Source organism: Anabrus simplex, chromosome 3 (genome assembly GCF_040414725.1).
Source record: "Anabrus simplex isolate iqAnaSimp1 chromosome 3, ASM4041472v1, whole genome shotgun sequence".
NCBI lineage: Eukaryota > Metazoa > Arthropoda > Insecta > Orthoptera > Tettigoniidae > Anabrus > Anabrus simplex.
This window is the reverse complement of record NC_090267.1, coordinates 202,622,236-202,645,240: the sequence shown is the minus strand read 5'-3', so window position 1 is coordinate 202,645,240 and position 23,005 is coordinate 202,622,236. Positions and strand designations below refer to the sequence as shown.

Sequence of the window (23,005 nt, the reverse complement as noted above, 5' to 3'; positions counted from 1 at the left end):
TGAATAATGTTTCCATAAGACAGGTGAACCACACTGCTTATTTGAGGGAAACTTTGGAGAGATGATGGGGATATTTTAATTGCCTACTTGATATAAAAGAGAATCTTCTGATGAAGGTTTGATCACACAAGTAACTGGGATATGATTAATGATACTGTAAAAGAATCTTACTGGAAGAAGTGTGGAGAACAGTTAATAAAACATACTATCAGTCAATACTGATCTGCATTTAGGGCAGTCGCCCAGGTGGCAGATTCCCTATCTGTTGTTTTCGTAGCCTTTTCTTAAACGATTTCAATGACATTGGAAATTTATTGAACATCTCCCTCGGTAAGTTATTCCAATCCCTAACTCCCCTTCCTATAAATGAATATTTGCCCCAATTTGTCCTCTTGTATTCCAACTTTATCTTCATATTGTGATCTTTCCTACTTTTAAAGACGCCATACAAACTTATTCGTCTACTAATGTCTTTCCACGCCATTTCTCTGCTGACAGCTCGGAACTTACCTCTCATTGCAAGTAATCAGCTTCATTTTCCATATCAAATTCTAATTACAGAGACTTACAATAATTGAAAATCTTCCAAATCTTTTATTTGCTTTTTAGCAAATTAATTAATTATAAACAGTACATGTTTCGTTCTTATTTGAGAACATCTTCAGCTGTGGTATAGCTTAGGTGAATCACTGAGTTTTTGAGTACATCATTTTCAGGTACCTTTATCCTCTTAAAAACTATTTGAATATAAATTGAATTAAAATGATATTAAAACAATTTGGTGATTAATGGGTTGGTGAAATGAGACAGGATGAATACATAATTAGCCTACTTAAAAAAATATATCTATGCATTTTCATTTTCAGTTCTTGTTAAAAGTTTCAAACTCTGTTACACTAAAAAATATCTGTTTGTCTTCCAGTTAAAAGGTTTTTTAAAATGGATGACTCCTTGACACTGTTCTAAATATTGTTGTATGTTCACTTCTTTCACTCCTTCCAGGTTGGCTGTTATTTATTTTGAGCTTACTTAATGTGTCTTAAATTGAGTCTAATGCGGACTTTGAAGCTGATTGCCGTTCTATAATTGAGAGGGGAGCTTCGTCCAAATTTCTTACTGTTGTGAAACTCCAATTCTACCGTGGCCCTGGAGGAAATACATTTGTGCACAAGACGTAAAGCAGCTTCAAACGTAGCTCCTCCAGGGCCACGGTAGAATTGGAGTTTAACAACAGTAAGAAATTGAGACGAAGCTCCCCTCTCAATTATAGAACGGCAATCAGCTTCAAAGTTCCGCATTAGACTCAATTTAAGACACGTTAAGTAAGCTCAAAATAAATAACAGCCAACCTGGAAGGAGTGAAAGAAGTGAACAATCAACAATATTTAGAACAGTGTCAAGGAGTCAAATGTTTTAAAAAACCTTTTAACTGGAAAACAAACAGGTATTTTTTAGTGTAACAGAGTTTGAAACTTTTAACAAGAGCTATTCAAATGAATAGCTATAGTTTTTAAGTAAGCTAATTATGTGTTCACCCTGTCTCATTTCACCAACCCATTAACCACCAATGTCTCATTTCACCATCCCATTAACCACCACATTGTTTTAACCCATATCTGCCCAAATTATTTTTCTGTGGAATATTGCGATATATTTCGTAAGTACAGTTGTTTGTAACCTAAATGAAAGGCTTATGATGATTTTAGGTTTCATTAACATATTTTCGTGGAGATTTACCGTGTCGACGTATGTCGACAGTGAGCATGAACGGGTAGGGTAAGAGACATGCCCAAAAAAGGAACTTTTCTTCGCATTTTAAGCTTATATGAATGTAATAATTAATCAGTTAGTGAATATTAGTCACATAAGTGTTGAATAAGCAGAAAATATTTTAAAAACATGAATGAGGAACAGTTCGTCTCGATTTAGAATGCATACTGTTTAAAAACAAAAGGACAATATTCGTATGTTTATAGTACTTGTTATACACACAATACCAAATTTTGAGCAAGGATGATCACTCTGAAAATAGCAAAAATGGAAAACTACGAGTAGAATTTCAAAACAGTTTAGTCCTCGTTTTGAGGTTACACTCTGCTTTTCTTCATCCAGTCTGGTTTAGAGTGAGTGAAATGACTCGAAGCAAAGGACGTGGTGGCCAACGTTACATTTTTGCACTGTTTCCTGGCAGCTTTACCACTGTGAGTGCACCACACTTGCTTCCCTCTTGTTTCGAGGTGGTGGGATACCCCATCGGAACGCACTTCTGGCAACACGCGTGAAGATACTTTCATACTCGGTCTTCATGCGTTAGGACGCGTAGCGGCACGAGATAGGATATATGTCCTAACGATGTACCGTGTGAAGCCGAGAAGGTCTAAATTTTCCTCTATGCCCTTTGGGGTCAAACGGTAAAGTTGCCATGCATTGTCCATGGAGACGTTCAGAAGGAACGCAATTAGAGGCCAGAACCATTTCTTGTTTTTGATGCTGATGCGGTAACAAGATATATTTTGATCCAATCGATCGACGCTCCCCATGTGCATATTATGCGGAATTATACATGCTGGCTGAATTACTGTTATGTATTTAATTTCAGCATTACCATTGTACCATTTTCACTTATTTTTGTACACACTAGTTCAGCATCAGCGCGGAGTTGATTACTAGAGTGTCTGTTTATATCTCCACAAGACTCATCATCATCGCTATCCCCGTCACTATGGAAAGCATTTTCAGGTTGTTTTATGTATATATTAGCATCTAGGATGTTTTGTGATTCCTCTAGGATGATTACGATCTCCTCGACGGTCACTCTGAGAAGAATAAATGCAAATTGTATATCAGTACTGAGGCAGTCCCATTCGCGCCCACTGTCGACATAAATCAACGTGGAAATTTTCTGCTCTGCTAGACAAAAGCAACTATAAATCAGCCATAAATGAATTCAAAACCTGTTAAAGGCATGTTTCGTTATTACGTTTAACACAACAGTCCGATCTTACTTTCAACTGTAACAATACTATAAGAAAATATTACTCACCACGACGGAAGCGTCATCCTCTTGAGTGTATACAGAATTATATTTCATACGCAGCCACGCGATAAGGCGCGAAAAAGAGTGATTCTTGTTTTCGTGCTCTGCAGTAAGTATCAAAGTATGAATTGTAAACAATGCACCTCAAAAATATTATTCAGATTTACCGATATAAGATCGACAATATTCAGATATTAACATCGACAAATGTTGACAGTGGGCACATATGGGTTAATGTCATGTTAATTCAATTTACATTCAAATAGTTTTTAAGAGGAACAAGGTACCTGAAAATAATGTACTCAACAACTCAGTGATGCACCTAAGCTATACCACAGCTGAAGATGTTCTCAAATAAGAACGAAACATGTACTGTTTATAATTAATTAATTTGCTAAAAAAGCAAATAAAAAGTATCAAAAAGGTGGAAGATTTTCAATTATTGTAAGTCTCTGTACATACCACTCAGTCGAGCAGCTCGTCTCCTTTCTCCCAGTTCTTCCCAGCAAAAATTTGCAACATTTTTGTAACGCAACTCTTTTGTCGGAAGTCACCCAGAACAAATCGAACTGCCTTTCTTTGGATTTTTCCCACTTCTTGAATCAAGTAATCCTGGCGAGGGTCCCATACACTGGAACCATACTTTAGTTGGGGTCTTACCAGAGACTTATAAGCCCTCTCCTTTACATCCTTACTACAACCTCTAAACACCCTCATAACCATGTGCAGAGATCTGTACCCTTTATTTACAATCCCATTTATGTGATTACCCCAATGAAGATCTTTCCTTATATTAACACCCAGATACTTACAATGTTCCCCAAAAGGAACTTTCACTCTATCAACACAGTAATTGAAACTCAGAGGACTTTTCCTATTTGTAAAACTCACAACCTGACTTTTAACCCCATTTATCAGCATACCATTGCCTACTGTCCATCTCACAACATTATCAAGGTCATTTTGCAGTTGCTCACAATCTTGTAACTTACTTATTACTCTATAGAGAATAACATCATCCGCAAAAAGCCTTACCTCTGATTCCACTTCTTTGCTCATATCATTTATATATATAAGAAAACATAAAGGTCCAATAATACTGCCTTGAGGAATTCCCCTCTTAATTATTACAGGGTCGGATAAAGCTTCGCCTACTCTAATTCTCTGAAATCTATTTTCTAGAAATATAGCAACCCATTCAGTCACTCTTTTGTCCAGTTCAATTGCACTCATTTTTGTCAGTAGTCTCCCATGATCCACCCTATCAAATGCTTTAGGCAGGTCAATTGCGATACAGTCCATTTGACCTCCAGAATCCAAAATATGCTATATCTTGCTGGAATCCTACAAGTTGAGCTTCAGTGGAATAACCCTTCCTAAAACCGAATTGCCTTCTATCAAACCAGTTATTAATTTTGCAAACATATCTAATGTAATCAGAAAGAATGCCTTCCCAAAGAGTATGTACAACGCATGTCAAACTTACTGGCCTGTAATTTTCAGCTTTATGTCTATCACCCTTTCCTTTATATACAGGGGCTACTGTAGCAACTCTCCATTCATTTGGTATTGCTCCTTCAACCAAACAATAATCAAATAATTACTTCAGATATGGTACTATATCCCAAGCCATTGTCTTTAGTATATCCCCAGAAGTCTTATCAATTCCAACTGCTTTTCTAGTTTTCAACTTTTGTATCTTATTGTAAATATCATTGTTATCATATGTAAATTTTAGTACTTCTTTAGTATTAGTCACCTCCTCTATCTGGACATTATCCTTGTTACCAACAATCTTTACATACTGCTGACTGAATACTTCTGCCTTTTGAAGATCCTCACATACACACTCTCCTTGTTCATTAATTATTCCTGGAATGTCCTTCTTGGAACCTGTTTCTGCCTTAAAATACCTATACATAGCCTTCCATTTTTCACTAAAATTTGTATGACTGCCAATTATGCTTGCCATCATGTTATCCTTAGCTGCCTTCTTTGCTAGATTCAATTTTCTAGTAAGTTCCTTCAATTTCTCCTTACTTCCATGGCCATTTCGAACTCTATTTCTTTCCAATCTGCACCTCCTCCTTAGTCTCTTTATTTCTCTATTATAATAAGGTGGGTCTTTACCATTCCTTACCACCTTTAAAGGTACAAACCTGTTTTCACATTCCTCAACAATTTCTTTAACACGTTCAATGCGGATCACGCGCTGGACACGTGACGCTACTTTATAAGCAGGTGCGGAGCGCGCGCTTAGCGTGTCATGGGACGGTTGCTAGGAAATGTAAATCACAGGTTTTCCGCAAGGTAAGAAAGGCTCTAATTGTCATCCCGCACATTGTGTAAGTCCAGTCTACTAGCAGATTCATCCGTAGCCATATTTGCGCATGCGTATTCCGTTTCCCACGTATTTCCTCTCCGGAGTTGTTGTCATACGTCATCATTCACTTATGGGATCTTTGAGCAGCAAGATCACTTCAGTGCGAGCTAAGACATTGCATTTTTTAATTCTTCAGGAGAATTATGAGTGGTTCCGGTTTTGAAATAAATAAATTCCACTACTGCAATATGTTTAGTAAAAGAACTGAACTTGTAATTGTCATTTATTCTTGCATCATGTATGTGTATAATACGAAAGATTTTCTAATTGTCATTTATTCCTGCATCACATTTATAAGTAACTTGAAAGAATGTGCAGTAATCATTTTTGACTGTGTCGTGATGCTTTTGTTATCATTTTATTTATATTTTCTTCTGTTGGCCGACAATGTGGTTCCTTCAACATCACGAGACCTACCCATTTAGCCGAAGTATTTCATTATGTTTGTCAAATTCTGTAATAGAGAAGTGTAAATATAAATATATTTATGTCTAACATACTTTATGCATTTGTTTGCTATCCGAGGTAAATAATGCACAGTCATCTACCGACGCATGTGGCGCGTGATCCGTCTGGTGACCAGTATTACTTCTCGATTTCACCCACCGTGTGGGTCACACACCAGGCACGTGAGTGGGATAGTTCGATAGAACTCATCCTACCAAGGTACAAAACTTTGATAATTACAACTTTTAAAGAGTCCCACACAAATATTTTGCTCAGGTTGGAGGATATGTCACGCTCTGCTAATACGCAGTGAACGTGTTAAACCCATCCGAGAGTCTGTTTACATTCTTATTTACCTTTTTCCACCGATCATACTTACATTTAAAAAACTGCCTCATGCCTGCTTTATCAGTCATATGGTACTGCCTAATAGTCCTACTTTTAAAACCTTACTTTCTATCACATTTATTTTTAACTATGACAAAAACAGCTTTGCGATCACTAATACCATCTATTACTTCGGTTTCTCTATAGAGCTCATCTGGTTTTATCAGCACCACGTCCAGGATATTTTTCCCTCTAGTTGGTTCTATCATTTTCTGAATCAGCTGTCCTTCCCATATTAGCTTATTTGCCATTTGTTGTTTATGCTTCCTGTCGTTCGCATTTCCTTCCCAATTGACATTTGGTAAATTAAGATCTCCCGCTACAATCACATTCCTTTCCATGTCATTTTTCACATAGCTGATTATCTTATCAAATAATTCTGAATCCGTGTTAGCATCCAAAGACATCAAGTTGCCTATTATCTTTAGAAATGAGCCTTACACCTAGAATTTCATGTTTCTCATCTTTAACTTTTTCGTAGCTTACAAATTCTTCTTTCACCAGAATGAATACTTACCCTCCCACCATTCCTATCCTATCTCTACAATACACACTCCAGTTCCGTGAGAAAATTTCTGCATCCATTATATCATTTCTCAGCCATGATTCAACTCCTATTAGAACATCTGGTAAATATATATCTATTAAGTTACTTAATTCTATTCCTTTCTTTACAGTACTTCTACAGTTAAACATTATCATTTTTATGTCATCCCTACTTGACTTCCAGATCTCTGTACCCTTAACACCGTTTCCCTGAATGTACCTCCCTGTTACCCTTCTAAACAAATTTCCTAACTTACACGTACCACTGCGATTTAAGTGAAGGCCATCTGAGCGCAGATCCCTATCTCCTACGCACCCATTAGGATCTAGAAATTTAACTCCCAGTTTCCCACATACCCACTCTATAGTTTCATTTAAATCCCCAATCACCCTCCAGTCAGTATACCTCCTACACAGTATTCCACTGATAAACTTCACCCGTGCTGCATTTACCAGATCCCACACATCTCCAACTATGTTGGTAATTATTTTAGCTTGCCTTACGTTGTTGGTACCAACGTGAAAAACTACCACCTTCTCCTTCCCCTCCTCCTTCTCTTCTACTTTTCTCAGCATCTGCCTCAACCTAATTCCTGGATAACACTCTACCCTGGTCCCCTTTCTTCCACACACTTTCTCCACATGTCTAACGATGGAATCCCCCATGACCAGAGCCTCAACCCTACCCACCTCCTTTGATCCCCTCCCCTTCTGGTCAGCCGTATCTTTCCTGATAGCTGCAGAAGCTACTTCTCCTCTCTTTTCTCCCTCCCATGACCCTGTTCGACCTGTCGTCTCCTATCATCTACTCTACATTTTCCTTTCCTACCTTTTCCCTTCCTCCTACTTCCACACATTTCAGCAACAGTTCCCTGTTCCTCATCTTCCCTCTGTTGCTCTACCTGGAGTGGCTCGTACTGATTTCTCACAGACACCTGTCCTGAATTCTGATCCTGAATAGAGCCCTTAGCCTGCAATCTCCTTCCCCTTAGAACATTAGACCACCTGTCTTCTACAGTTCCCCCCTTTCCTTCCCCTCCCTCTTGTACACCTACTGTAACCTGTACATTGTTTGAAGGAGTGCTATCTTCCTTCCTGTCTTCTGTGAGAATCCTAATTATCTCCCTCAAACTCTCCAACTCCTCCCTCATACCCCTCAATGCCTCGCCACACCCACAGTACCTACACTTGCACTCTTTATCCATTCTTTACAGAAAAAATGAAAAGAAAAGGAAAAATAAAATAACTTGTTTTGTGCAAAAAGAAAAAAATGAACAAAACGAAATATTGTCTAGGTTAGTACTCAAAGATTACACGACAATTAGGTAATTAATATTCTACTACACTATAATACTACTTAGTCGTATTCTATGTTTGTCCTACAACACCCTAACAGATAAAAACTACTGTTAATTACTGAATACCGAAAGGAATACACAACAATTACACAATTCTATACTGCAATTAAGCCTCTCCTAATTACAACAGAATTTTAGTAAGAGAGTTTCTACAGATATGTCTACTATACTACACAAAAATTTTACAATAATAAAATAAGCATGCCTATTTCTAATAAGATATTACTCGTACACTACTGTACAGTACACCACAATAATTTTAAACTACGTTCAGACGTATCCTAATTACAATACCGGTACCGTATGTCACTACTAAGCACAAACAGAAATTGAAATTACAAGTTTGAAATTTGCACAAATTACTGTACTCAAAGATTACCAACAAAGCTAAATGCTTAGGCATTTTATTATTAGTACTATGCTCTAATATACACACACAAAGATACACACGCATATAGCAGGTAAGATACTGTACTATCTAAATATACCGTATCTGCACTACAATTCTAAATTGAAATGTGGTTATATGAATTTTACCGCTGATGGATTACTATTATTTTCCCTACTATGTGGGACGGAGAATATAAGTGTCCTTAAATGCCGAAAAATAAGAGGTTGTCTACAATAATTTCTGTCAAAACTACTCCGGGGGCTTGAAATGCAATATTATTACGATAGGCCCTATAGGAATTTAATTATTAACTTTTAATCAATGTATGAACGAAGGTGCAAAGTACAGTACAAAGTATGCCGGGACCTTAGGCTACAAATTATCGGAATAAAGTAATCGGCTGAATTTTCTTGTTTTGTTTACACAACTACCTTGAGCATATAGCGCGTACTCTTTGATCTCGTTGGAATGTACGGTATCAACAATCGTCAACAATCCAAAAACTGTTAAGTACCGTAATTATCCAGTGAAATTACCGTGTAATCTCTTTAACTTCTTTTTAAATCGAAGTTTACAGGTGTATCATGTTTTTTTAATTTAGTAAATTATTACCTTCGCGATAGTTTGAACGGATATCTATACGAAATATCGGAAATGTTGCGGCGGTACTATTCCTTATGATAATCTGCCTTTCTAAGTTTTATACCAATGAACCTACAGATATTTACAAATAATTTTAAAGTTAATATTATTACCTAAAGTATTCCGTAAACCTAAATTCGAAACAAGGTACACCTAGCTAGCTTACTTAACCCAGAAAACGCAATTTACTGAAGACCAACTGAATTACTTGTTATGAAATTTAAATAAATATCACTACTCCCAATTTCTACCAACAAGCACTAAACACCACTTTATAAATAGCACTAAATGATTCACAAACACACAAAATTAAGCTATTTCAATAGGTATTAACTTCTTTATTACTAGAATAATGCAAGAGCTCTCTCAACAGCCAACCGTTCACAAGTGCATCTAACAATGGAATCCTATTCTAAAACAGCAGGAGTGGATAACATTCTTTCACCATTTCTAATCATGGTGAAAGAAATCCCAAGGTAGAGATAAAATGACTACCAAGTACTGTAGTAAGTTATACGATTAGCATGAGATTTAAGGTTCCTTACTGGTGGATGTGATTGCAAATTTAAGGGGCAACACAATGGGATAACTGCCTTTGTAGATCAGTGATAGTGTGTCCAACTCATGATCCCAAGCTGGCAGGTTCAATGTCAATTCTTGAAGTACAGTATGTCAAAAATCTTGACACCTCCATATCTTTGTTGTCATGTTTAAATATTCCTGGTAGTGCGCTCAATGTCACCTGACAAAAATATCAGCCTTAATATCTGTCCAGTTGAATTCTGCTTGCGTTGCTAAAAAGTAGGGACAACTGGAATGTCAAAATTGGTAGGCAGGCTTCCTAGAAGACAACACTTCATTAGCTGAGGCCATATGCTTATCTTAATCTAAATGAAAATGAAAACCTACAACCTGTTTTCCAGTCATTGACCGGGTCAGGGATGAAATGAATGAAGCAGATATAGGCTGTTAGTACGATGGGGTCGCCACTCCCAGAGTGATTTATTAAAGAATGATAGATGCTATGGAATGAGAATGGAGAGTGTTGCTGGAATGAAAGATGACAGGGAAAACCAGAGTACCCGGAGAAAAACCTGTCCCGCCTCTGCTTTGTCCAGCACAAATCTCACATGGAGTAACCGGGATTTGAACCACGGTATCCAGCGGTGAGAGGCCGACGCGCTGCCGTCTGAGCCACGGAGGCTTGCCTTAATCTATATATATATATATATATATATATAAAATAAGAGTTTTGTCTGTACATTGCTCAGAATTTTAAAAGGATTGTATTTCTGTGTTGGTCGTGTCCACAGTAACAAGGAAATGCATTTTTTAATTTTCCATCATTTCTGTCCATCTGTCTGTCTATGTATGTACACGCATCACGAGAAAATGGCTGAAGACAATTTAATGAAAATCAATATGCACAGCCGGGGAATAAGTAGCTACAGTCTAGGCCATAAATAATTGTATTCACGTTGAGAGAAATGGTAGTTTAGGGGAGGGCATAACATTTAATTCTCAAGTATTTATGTTATTAGTGGCCCTATCTGAACGAAAATCGGTATGCAAAGTCAGGGAATAAGTCACTACAATCTAGGCCATAAATAATTTTATTCACGATACATTAGAGATAGGTACATAGTCAAGTTTAGGTATAAAAGAAAAATGTGTAGCAATTGCCGCTAACAGTACCAACACTAATTCTATGGTATAAGGTGAGTTGAGGGCAAGGATGTGTTTAGTAAATTAAAATAATACGTTAATGAATATATAGTACATGTGTGTTGCCCAATTCATATACTCTATGGTGCCATCCAACATGGGTCAGATAGTTCAAGTACGGTATTGATTTAGTGTTTATTGTGTTTAAGCCTTATAATATTTTTTCTGTCTATACCGCACAGTAAAACTGAAGTGTCTGGTTTTCATCTTAATAATAGAGAATCCATAGAACACTGGAAATGTATATGGATGGTACACGCCTTATCCACAATAAAGAACTGCCATTTTTAGGTGTCTCACTAGATAGAACTCCGTCTTATAAATCACACCTCACAAAAACTGCTGCTAAACTGAGAACAAGAAATAATATAATTTGAAAACTTTGTGGAACCATGTGGGGATCATCTGTGACAACTCCGTGGACTTCTGCATTGAGCCTGGTATACTCTGCAGTGGAATAGTGTGCACCATTATGGGTGAACAGTACCCATATAAACAAAATTGATGTCCAATTTAATAATAGTATGCATATTATTTTGGGAACAATCAGGTCTACATCCACCGTCTGGTTGCTTGTCCTAAGTCACATATCTCCCCCCAAATCTTTGAAGGAAAAAGAAAAAGCATTGATTAGAGAATACAACAAGATTTTAGCAAACCCTGCACTACCACTGCATTCTGATATTCCTGACCTTAGAATCAACGGACTTCGTTTAAGACATCCTCCTCTCCTCTAGATTTAACACCATTGATTCCTGGAGAAGATTATGGCTTCAAAATGCTCCAGAAACATGTCAGCTGTTACCTTTCATCTCTGAGATGATCCCTGGGTTTGATCCACCTCGCAAGGTATGGACAACACTCGATCAGTTGAGAACAGGGCATGGAAGATATGGAGACTCGCTCTTCAGGTGGGGAGTGCAATCCTCACCCACATGTGATTGTGGCGTACCACGGCAGGGAAGAATGCAGAAAGAGAGCTTATGGAGGAGAGTATGAGGAATTTCTAATGGCAACCCCGAATTCCATCAGATACATACTAGAACTAGAAGTTTGTTTATAACATAGTGATGAATGTAATTATTTTTCTCAGAATGTATCCAAAAAGCCATATGCTAAATAAATAAATAAATAAATAAATAAAGTAAAACCATACGAACTTAAAGATTATTGTAATTAAGTTCTAGTAACTTCTTAGGCATAGCAAAACAAGGTGGTTATCTCCGTTTCCAGCTCTTGAAAGAATAATTGAGATGTACCAGGTGTATGCATAAGTCTTTTCTGGTTTCACTAAAAGATGGCGCCAGCGAACAGTAATCAGCATATGAATTTGACACATATGTCAGTTTGTTCGTCTGACATTAACCTACCAACACACACAAGTTGAGTCCACCAAACACTAGCGTCTGTGTTGTATCGTTCAGTGATCATGTCAACGTTTGTGCCTGAAAAAGAACATTTGTGGCATGCATTGCTTTTCTTATTTAATCAAAAGAAAACGGCTGTGGAAAGTCATTGTTTGCTGCTAGAAACATGTGGTGAACATGCTCCATCGATTAGAACATGTGAGACAGTTTAGACAATTTAAACATGGTGATTTCAATGTGAAAGACAGTGCGCATTCTGGTAGACCACAAAAGTGCCAAGACTCTTGAAGCCCGACAAAACTGTTAATGCACAACACTGTCGCCAACAAATGATTAATTTAAATCATGCATTGATGGGCCAGAAGACATGGCAAATTGATTTTGTTACATGACAACATGCCGTTTCACACTGCAAAACCAGTGAAGACACCTTTAAATTGCTTGGATGGGACATCCTTCCACACCTGCCGTACTCCCCTGACCTGCTGGTGCCATCTATCACCTCTTCGCATCAATGGGGCATGCACTCGCAGAGCAGCACTTCAGCAATTTCGAGGAAGTTGGGAAATGGCTTGAAGAATGGTTTGCTGCAAAAGACAAGCAGTTTTTCTGGCATGGTATTCATGACTTTCCTGAAAGATGGTCAAAGTATGTAGGAGCCATTGACCAATATTTTGAATAAACAAAAAATGAATTTCCCTTGAAAATTACATGTTTTCTTTGCCAAAAAAAAAGAAAGAAAAAAAGGGCAAAGCTTATAAACTTATGCATACACCTGGTATGAGGCATTAAAATCTTATTTCTCATCTGTATCCAATTACTTTTGTATATTAGATAATGTATGTTCCCTCCTAAGTTTGCTCAAAAGATAAAACAAATACTGACAAATGCTAGGATTTGGGATTTGATAAAGAGATGGATGGTTTTGTTAAAGAGGCTGTTGCATTTTATAGTAATGTTCAAATTAATTGGAGAAATGGTGTGCATCCTTGTCTGACTTTGTGTTTTAATTGGATGAATCAGAATGAAGATGTATGCATGGATGATGTTCAGAGGTGTATTGAGATTTGAGTGAAAAAGGTATTGAAATCAGTGATAAAAACATCACCAGAAAACATCAATCCCCCCACAATAAAGGAAGTCTACCAAGCTCTGAATAAATTAAAAAACTACAAAGCGCCAGGAGAAGATCAGACCTTTGCGGAAATCTGGAAATATGCAGGAACCTCAGCAAAAGTTGCCCTCCATCAACAACTTGTCTCTATCTGGATTAAAGAAGAACTACCAGAACACTGGACAACAGCCCTCATTCATCCTCTGCACAAAAAAGGGGACAAAACCGACCCTAATAACTACAGGGGAATCTCTCTCCTAGACATAACATACAAAATATTTTCAATAATCATCCTTAATAGGATAAGTTTACAACTTGAGAAAGAACTAGGAGAATATCAAGGAGGTTTCAGACCCTGGAGGAGCTGTCCTGATCAGATCATGAGTCTTAAGTTGATAATGGACTATAACAGGAGAAGAAACAGAGATATGGTGATAACATTTGTAGATTTCAAGAAAGCTTATGATTGCATCCATAGAGAATCTCTGTTTAAAATTTTAAGACACCTTGGACTACACCCCAAATTAATAAACATGATAAAATTGACTCTCACCAATACCAAGTCAAAAGTGAAGTTTAGGGGTGAAACATCAGAGACATTTGAAATTAAAACTGGACTACGGCAGGGAGATGGGCTCTCACCACTATTATTTAACTGTGCTCTAGAAATGGTAATGAGGGAATGGTTTAGAAAATGTCCCCCCAAAATAAAGATTGGCCGAAAAATCAAAACAAATTGCCTGGGTTTTGCTGACGATTTAGCATTACTAGCAGTGGACATAAAAGAAGCAAAAACCCAGATATCAGAACTTCAAAACATTGCAAATAAAATTGGCCTCAAAATATCATTTGAAAAAACAGAAATTATGCCCCAAAAACCAACACAGCTAAAAGAAGTCACCATAAATGGTAATAAAATCAAAATAGTAACTCAGTTTAAATATCTTGGAGAAGTAATAACACATAACTTAAATGAAAAAATCTCAATCCAAGTAAGAACAAATAGATTAGCTAAAGCACAAAAATTAACATGGGATATCTACAAAAAGAAATGTCTATCAATAAATACAAAAATAAAACACTACAACACAGTTATAAAACCGGAAGCTACATATGCAGCAGAAACACTCTTTTACCTGAATAAACAATCAAAGACTGACAGACTTCAGAAAATTGAAAGGAGGATTGGAAGAACCTGTATCAACAAAAAATATCAGAAAGATGGACAGTGGCGGTTAATACCTAACAAAGTCGTGTACAAAGAGCTAGAACCCATTACAGATACTATGCGTAAGAGGAGACTGGGATTCTTTGGACATATCATGAGGATGCAGGACTCGAGACTTCTGAAACAACTAGTACAACACAATCTCGTCTCAAAAAATACCACAACAGGATGTAAATGGATCAGAGAAGTAAGAGAGGATCTGAAGGAAATAGGCCTTACAACAGAAGACACCAAAAATAAGATAAAATTGAATACAAAACTCAAGAATACAAACCTCCGCTTTACCCTTACACAAAACAAACCAACAACACGCACATTTTCAACTGAGGAAAGGGCACGAAGATCGGAGCGTCTGAAGAAGTACTGGGAGGACCGCAAAGCCCGAACAATCCCTTCAAAGAGACCTGAACGACGGACTGACTAAAGTGATCCTATGTGGTCATAAAAGAAGAAGAAGAAGAAGAAAATGTAAAATGTTTAATTTGAACAAATTTCTGGAACAAGGTGCTTGAAAACTTGTCTTGTAATGATAAGTTGATTACGTATTTTGCTAGTAGGAAGCAAAAGCAGGGAGATAGCCATGCTGAACTGTTGAAAATGTTGGATTATTATTTTGCTATTCCTGCACACAACACTAATGTCGAGAGGGTTTTTCCAATCATACCAGCTCAGTAAATAGGCGAAAGAAACAGGCTATTGATTGACTAAGTCAAAGGTATTGATCTAGTGAAATATAACTTTAGAGATTTAAGTTTTGTAGAATTTCATGATTATATCTCTTTCAGGAACTTCTTTTCTTGTACTTCGGGGGCTCTTAGTGGAATCTTCTTAATTAGGCTACGTAGAGGATTGAGGGTCTGACTATTGCATTATAGTGTCTCATTTTGACATTCATTGATAGATGTTTCAAGGCATACAGTTTTCTATGGTATGCCTTGTCTAGTTTGGTTCTCGTCTGTTTGAGAGCAACCATTCCACTAGTCTTCTGAAATCCACTCTCTAAGGAACCTCACACTTTTGGCTCTCCTGATGTGCTTGGTATCACTGACTCATCATTTAGTCCATGTACTGTATTCTCAGGATTCGTTGCATGCTCAAAATCTTTCATATTTTGCATGCATAGATTGTGATAGGGAGGACAACAGTACTATTATAATTGGATATTTCATTAACATATTCAGTTTATTTCTCTAACCTTTACAGAACATATCTATTGTCATGGGTTGGTGTAAATGTCGTGTGTTAGTAAAGCATGGTGTGGTTGTTGATGGTGTCTGCCATCTTGGTATAACTTGTTTATGCTTGAGGCTCCTTTTTGGTTTTTCTTTTGTGACCAGAGCAAAATGTGGATGTATATTACAGTGTATAAAAGTATCACATGCGTTTTAGTAAAACTCAGCTACTTTTTAGTATCATTTGAGGAAGTTGATCTTTATTTATCATAAGTAAAAGATATGCTAGTGAACATATAGGTACCTACAACATAACATCTCATCTACTCTGAGGAAAGTTGTCTTCTCTTCTGTTTTTACCTTTCCCTGCTCAGAAATATAATTGAGTGAGATTCTATATCAGGAATTTCAAATTTTATCAATGATAAGTTGATACTATAAGTTATCATGCAGTCACGAAGTTACTCCTCTGGGTGCTATTTTTCTGTTCTTGTGAGTTACCCTTGACTTAAAATGGTATTATATATTTCCTACTCTCTTGTACTGAATATTATTTTTATGTATGATTTCAGGACGGAGTGCGAATCTACCACCTATTCCGGCTCCAAGACTGAAAAGGCGAATAAAACTGTTAAAGCTAAAGAATACTCAGTGTGAATCATTTGAGAAGCCATTTGAAACTGTACCAAAGATCATTCCACCGAGACGTCGAGCAAAGTCTAACACTTCTGCGGAACTAAAGAGTATTATGAGTGAAAATCAAGTGTTTGAGGTTAAAAAGAAGGATGTTATTTCAGTTCCCAAAAACATCATTGATGTAATGACTGTAAGAAAGAGTGAAAACAAGTCTTCTATAAAGAGTAATTTTTGTGATGTTCTAGTGAAAAAAGAAGTACCATGTGTCGATGTATATTCTGCTAATTCGTGGGTCCAAGTGTACAGTGAAAGTGAATTTCCCAAGAACGAAGACTATGATAGTGGTGTTTATTTTGCTGAGAGCATGACTTCTGACCATAAACCAATGACTAACGTCCTGTCCCCTATGCTAGATCATCCAGATCTGTTTGAAGATGCTAGATTTAATACCACAAGCCTGCAAAGCTTTTATGTCCCACCACCTTCTCCTACAAAATGTATTACAAGTCCACAGCATACCACATTCAATACGTCAGCTGCTTCTCAGGTTGTTGAAGACAATAATAATGAAGTTAAAAAGATGTTTGAGGATCAGTTTGATCCATTTAATGATGTCAGAGGGTCTAAAAATAAACCTATGCCTATTTCCAATGTGTCACAGAATGTGCTATGCAGTGAACTGGCAAAAGAGAAATATGAAAACGTTGCTGATAGTGTGACTAAAACACCATCATTAGGATTAAGTATATCTAACAAAACATTAAATAAACTGCCTAATGAACTTTCAAATAAACTGTCATTTCATGATGGGGGTTATTTGAATCAAAATTCTTGCTCAAAAGGCAGTACCAGTAATACAAATTGCAATTTATCAGAGACTAAATCACGAGAGGACATGTCCTCAAGCAATGAACAGTGTATCAAAATTCATTGTTCTGACACACATAAAATTTCTTCATCCCCTTCATTGGGTTCAAAGTCACAAGAACTTGGTGAAATTCCTATAAAGTTGGATTTATATGAATCCTTTAAGCCTATGAGAAATTTATCAGAAAATTTTGACTTGTTCCTACAGAATATGTTGGAAAATTGTAGTACTAAAGAAAGTATACAGTCAACAGCAAATTCTACAGACCTGTTTGAAACTTGTACAGAAGTAGATGGTAAAGATAAAAAAGAAATAGATAGCAGTGATCATGTTCCACCAACAGTTTCTACTGCATATTCAAAGACTATGCTTAGGGAAGACCACTCCTTAGTAGATTCGGGGGATGAAAAGGAGGTCACTGAAAATAAAGTTGGTACTTTGAAAACAAAAAGCGGATGTTTTGTAGTTCAGTCCTTTCCCAAATCTCAGTTTTTGAGAGAAACATGTTATTCCCCATCTAGTGAAAGCACTCAGAATAACGTAACTATTATCAATAAAGACTGCAATGAGCTATTAGGTGAGGAGAGAGTTGATCTCTTTAGTAACTATTATGTAGATAGCTGGGAAAAATTAGAGAAAGAAGTATTTCAGCACATTGATACTGAGAAAAATAACATTAGTAAAGCTGCAAATTCTAAAAATATGATTAAAAGTAACAACAACAATAATAATAATAATAATAATAATAATAATAATAATAATAATAATAATAATAATAATAATAATAATAATAATTTAACTGAAAATATGTTAGATGTGATAGAAACCCCTGCATATGAACTGAAAGATGAGATTGTGTTATCCACAAGACTGGAAAGTGACTGTATAATGAAACTAAATGCCAATGGCAATGAGGATATTTTAAATACAACAATCCCATGTATTGAGTTACAAAGTAGTGTAGATGATAGTCCCGATGACCCTTCCTCGCTCACTCTACATATCCCTGATACCCAAATGACTAAAGCTCTCGGCAGCATTGGTAGTGACAACATCTGTAACCCTATTGAGGATACAGAAGACTTAACTGGTGAGTAACCTTACAGTCTTTGGGAAGTAGAGATGTTACAAAGCATTCATACATTTTCTAAAACAGAATGAATTGATGCAGAAAGATGAAAAACATAAACATGATATTATTATTATAATAAATACAGGTATCCTGCTGTTAATTTATTTGCAATGATGTAAACATTGTAAAGACTTGCTGTCTGTATCTGCTAGATTAGACTACCATATGTTAAATGAATAATCACACTACTGTATTTACATAAATATGTGTCAACATTTTATCATGTTATGTTGTAAAAATCTATTATATATTGTGAGTATAAGGTTGCTAGGCTGTGTCATCTATGTTCCTTCTATGTTTGGGACAGATTATGCAAGAAAATGCAAACCTAAGGCTGCACAAATGACTGAACAATTGAGGACTAATAAATACTGGTAGTATTAAATTCAGTACTCATAATTTCATGAAACCACCCCTTTCCAATTCAAGTTAAATAAAGAAGAAACTTGATAGAGTGAATGTTCATCTTGGTTCTGTATTCCTGTCATATCACATAGTTCCTTAATTTTCTTCACAAGACTTAGTATGTTTCATTTCAGACCCTCAGACCAGTTTCAAATTCAGTCACTCATCATCAACGATCAATCATGGGAGATCTTAATCTGCAGCTTATAACACTGACCACTAAATCTCGGAGGTAGTTTTTGTTTGGTTTTAATTACAACTTTTTACAAGCAATACATTACCAATATCACATGAATATATCTTATGGCACCAAGTCAGCTTTTGTTCAAATCCCTGGCAGTGCCAGTGGGATTTTTTAAATCCATCTGATTCGGATTCCATGTAAAACTGGAGGTCTTATGGCCAAGATTATGATATCAATATCATGTAAAATTACAAGCCTGTTTGCATGTTATGTCATATTTGTCTGCCTCCTTGGCTGAATGGTTAGCATAGTTGCCACTGGTTCAGAGGCCCCCGGGTTTGATTTCTAGCTGGATTGGGGATTTTAGCTGAGTACGGTTAATTCCTCTGTCTTGATGAGTGAGGATTTAATAATAATGTTATTAGTTTTATGTCTCATGATCTATTTTTACAGTTTTCACGGATGCAAATGTGCATGAATTCTTTTATCTGCCTATAATCTACTGACACAAGGTTGACATATTTGGGCACTTTTGAACATCATAGAACTGAGATGGGAATAAATCTGCCCACTTAAGTTCACAAAGCCAGTGCTCTTCCATATGAACTACTCAGTTTGGCTTTGGGTGTTTGTGTTCATCTCAGCAAACATCTCTTCATCTACACAAAACACAACACACAATACAACACACTACAATACCAAACACCACAGAGAAACATGCAATAGTGATTACATCCCTCTGAACAGGCCTGGCATTAAGTGGCATAACCAAGTGAGTTAGCCATGCATTTAGAGTCCTGTAGCTGTGAGCGTGCTTTTGAGAGAAGGTGGGTTTGAATCCCATCCTCAGCAGCCCTGAAGATGTTTTCTGTGGTTTCCCATTTTCACACCAGGCAAATGCTGAAGGTGTACATTAATTAAGGCCACAGTCACTTCCTTCCCAATCCTGAGCCTGTCCCATCCTTGGGCAGCCAGAAACCTTCACTGTGTTAGTGCGACATTAAACTACTAGCAGGAAAAGAAAGGATATCACGTCATAGAACTGGGCCAAATCTGCACAAAAAATGCTGTCTCCAGGAAATATGGAAAAAGGCCAGGAAGAAGATAGCTGTCATCCTATTTAAGAATCTGGATACTAAGAGTTAGAGTTATACTAAGAAGGCAACCTTGGATGAGATATAGAACTACAGGGTAAGAAACTTCAGCTGTTTACACTATTCATGCAAGAACATGAACTTACAAACATTTAGGTTCGAGGATATCAACTTACTATTGTGTAATTTTCAACAGGTATCATAACCTATAGAAAAAGCTCAACATTCCTTCTAGAAAGTAATTCTTTGAGGCATAGTTCTAGTCTGTCTTATTGTAAACCTTTCATTTTCCCCATCAAATTTCCTTACAAAATACTACTGAAGATTCGATTGGGACCAAAAGTAATTCTAAACTAAACTGTTTTGAAATTATGTATTAATATCTTCTATGAATGCTTTGTTACATCATATAAAATTTATGAATTGTAGTCTATGGTTATTGCTTTCTTTATTGTATTTTAATGAGTGCTAATGATGATATGCAAGTGATATGACAAAGGATACAGTGGGCTAAATGGCATGTCATTAATTATCAACAGCTATCATTGGCAATGGAAATTGAAATATGATAAACTTTCATTTGTAATGTCCAGAATTTCAGTTGTTAGGTGCAGATATAATGTTTGTCAGAAGACTGATGCAACATCAAATAATAAAACAAAATTTGGTTTCTACTTTCATGGTGCAATGGTGGTAGAATTTAGAAATGAATGGCTGTAGTAGGATTGCAATTATGATCATCTTACTATGGATAATCCTAAAGCTAAGTAGTAGAATATGTGTATACGTACTTAAAATCAAAATGCTAAAACTGGTTTACTGACTGAAAAATGTGATGCTTTTCTATCAAAATGTATGATTGTTATACATGTTTATGAAATGTAGTTAATACATTTGTTAAGATATCCAAACACTGTGGATATTTTGAATCTGGCTATGACTGGTCACTAGCAGGCAATAAATATATCCTATCTTAGGGCACTAAGACAATAGACAATGGATAGTTTAATTTGAGAAGCCTTACAAGAGTTCTTTTTCTTTGCGTTAGAAGCCTGCAAGGAGAGCTTGCCACTTTCACAAATGCACCAGTTTTCATGTCCTAGTATCTGTTATAGGACTGTTCCGTATGGCCTAAATTCTGATAATGGGATTTAGTCAATAAGATGATCTTAACTGCTATGTTTTACCAATTGTGATGTGTGGAGCTGACAACAATAGTTTGTGCATTCGGTGGATTAAATGTTTAATATATTTTACATACAGATACTAGAAAGAATGTTTTGTGAATGATTGGGCCAGCCTTCAGGGTTGTATACATAGTTTACATCTAAACTAGGTTCATTTAGGCGGACACATTATTGGTAGCATTCTGACCTTTACAGTGGAAAGTAACACAACAATTACTGAAAGTCATGCAGTTGTCCTTCCAAGCTTTTCTTGTGGTGCTTCTAGTAATCAGCAGTTAAACACTTTTCTAACTTATAAACCAAATATCACTCCTCTGTTGTCGTGATCATAAGATCAGAGGAGATTCCAATGTGTTTGCAGGGTTAATATTTCTGGCTTATTTGCATGCAGGGGTTAACATACACTTTTAACATCTAGACATTAACATGCAAAATTGTGTTGTTGAGAACATACTAGGCTTATGGTACTTCAGTATCTGCCATTCCGAGTGCCATCTTCAATTCATCAGCATCTGAAACATATCCTGTTCTCCAATGGAATAACATGTTATAGCAGCTCATGTCAACAGTCCAAACAGTGTTACATTTTGTTATGGACAGTCGAATTTTACTCAATTTTGGCTCAACAATTTTCATTTTTGCTTTCAAAAACCCTCTTCTATATTCTCTGATTTTCTACCTAACACAGAAAACCAAGCTTGATAGCTGCAGTCACTTAAGTGCGGCCAGTATCCAGTAATCGGGAGATAGTGGGTTCGAACCCCACTGTCGGCAGCCCTGAAGATGGTTTTCCGTGGTTTCCCATTTTCACGCCAGGCAAATGATGGGGCTGTAACTTAATTAAGGCCAAGGCCGCTTCCTTCCCATTCCTAGGCCTTTCCTATCCCATCGTAGCCATAAGACCTATCTGTGTCGGTGCGACGTAAAGCAAATAGCAAACCTAATGCAGAAATTTCAAGGGAAGGCGTTTGCTCATATTGGTAGTAATCGTAAGAGTTCCATACTTTGCCAATAAAAGACCTTTTGAAAGGCAGAGGAACAGACAAAAAGAGAACAAAGGGCAACACCTTTGGCTCTCTTAGCTGAGTGGTAACCAAGCTATAGACATAGTTACTTCTAAAGAGAGTGAGGAACAAATGTAACACCCTGTTGCATTCTTTAGAGAACCTTAACATTAGCAGCAATTTTGTATCTTGGTTTCCTTCTAGTTCAGTTAATGGCATAGTACTTTTGGACAAAACAATGAACAAAATGCTCTGTACCTGAAAATAATTGAAAGGAATCAGAGAGGAAATGCATAATATTACCTCATATGTTTTGACTTGCCTTAGTATTATTTACTTACCACATTTCTGTGCAGAAATATGCAAGGTCTAGAGAAAAGGGTGAGCCAAATGAACATATAAAATGTTCCCTAGACCGATCTTTTAAATGAGATATTATTTACAATATGTTTATGGTTTCCAAAATACTTAAATAATACTGTGGAAGATATACACGTATACTTTCTTACTGCTTGTTCATTCTCTCTATCAATTGTTAGTTAACCACCCATTTATTCAATCATTCCAGTGCTCACATACCTCCTTACACTCTGCCAATTTGTTATTCACTGATTCACCAACACACTCATAGACACATGCAGCATTTCCATTAAATTACATTTTTCTTTACATACATCTGAAGTTTAGGCAGAGGAGAG

At 36.6% G+C, this 23,005-nt stretch overlaps 2 protein-coding genes across 2 annotated transcripts in view; both read left to right on the top strand.

Annotated features, from left to right (window-relative positions):
• Positions 1 to 16,535, top strand: part of LOC136866744 (tyrosine-protein phosphatase non-receptor type 13) — a 179,957-nt gene extending 163,422 nt beyond the window's left edge. The window contains exon 15 of the mRNA XM_068226831.1: positions 16,370 to 16,535. The gene's annotated coding sequence lies outside the window, so the exon portion shown is untranslated. The remainder of the gene's footprint in view (positions 1 to 16,369) is intronic.
• Positions 12,798 to 23,005, top strand: part of LOC137498949 (probable serine/threonine-protein kinase cdc7) — a 112,574-nt gene continuing 102,366 nt past the window's right edge. Inside the window, exons 1-2 of the mRNA XM_068226830.1 lie at positions 12,798 to 12,900; positions 16,370 to 18,391. Coding sequence (XP_068082931.1) covers positions 12,798 to 12,900; positions 16,370 to 18,391 — 2,125 coding nt within the window. The remainder of the gene's footprint in view (positions 12,901 to 16,369; positions 18,392 to 23,005) is intronic.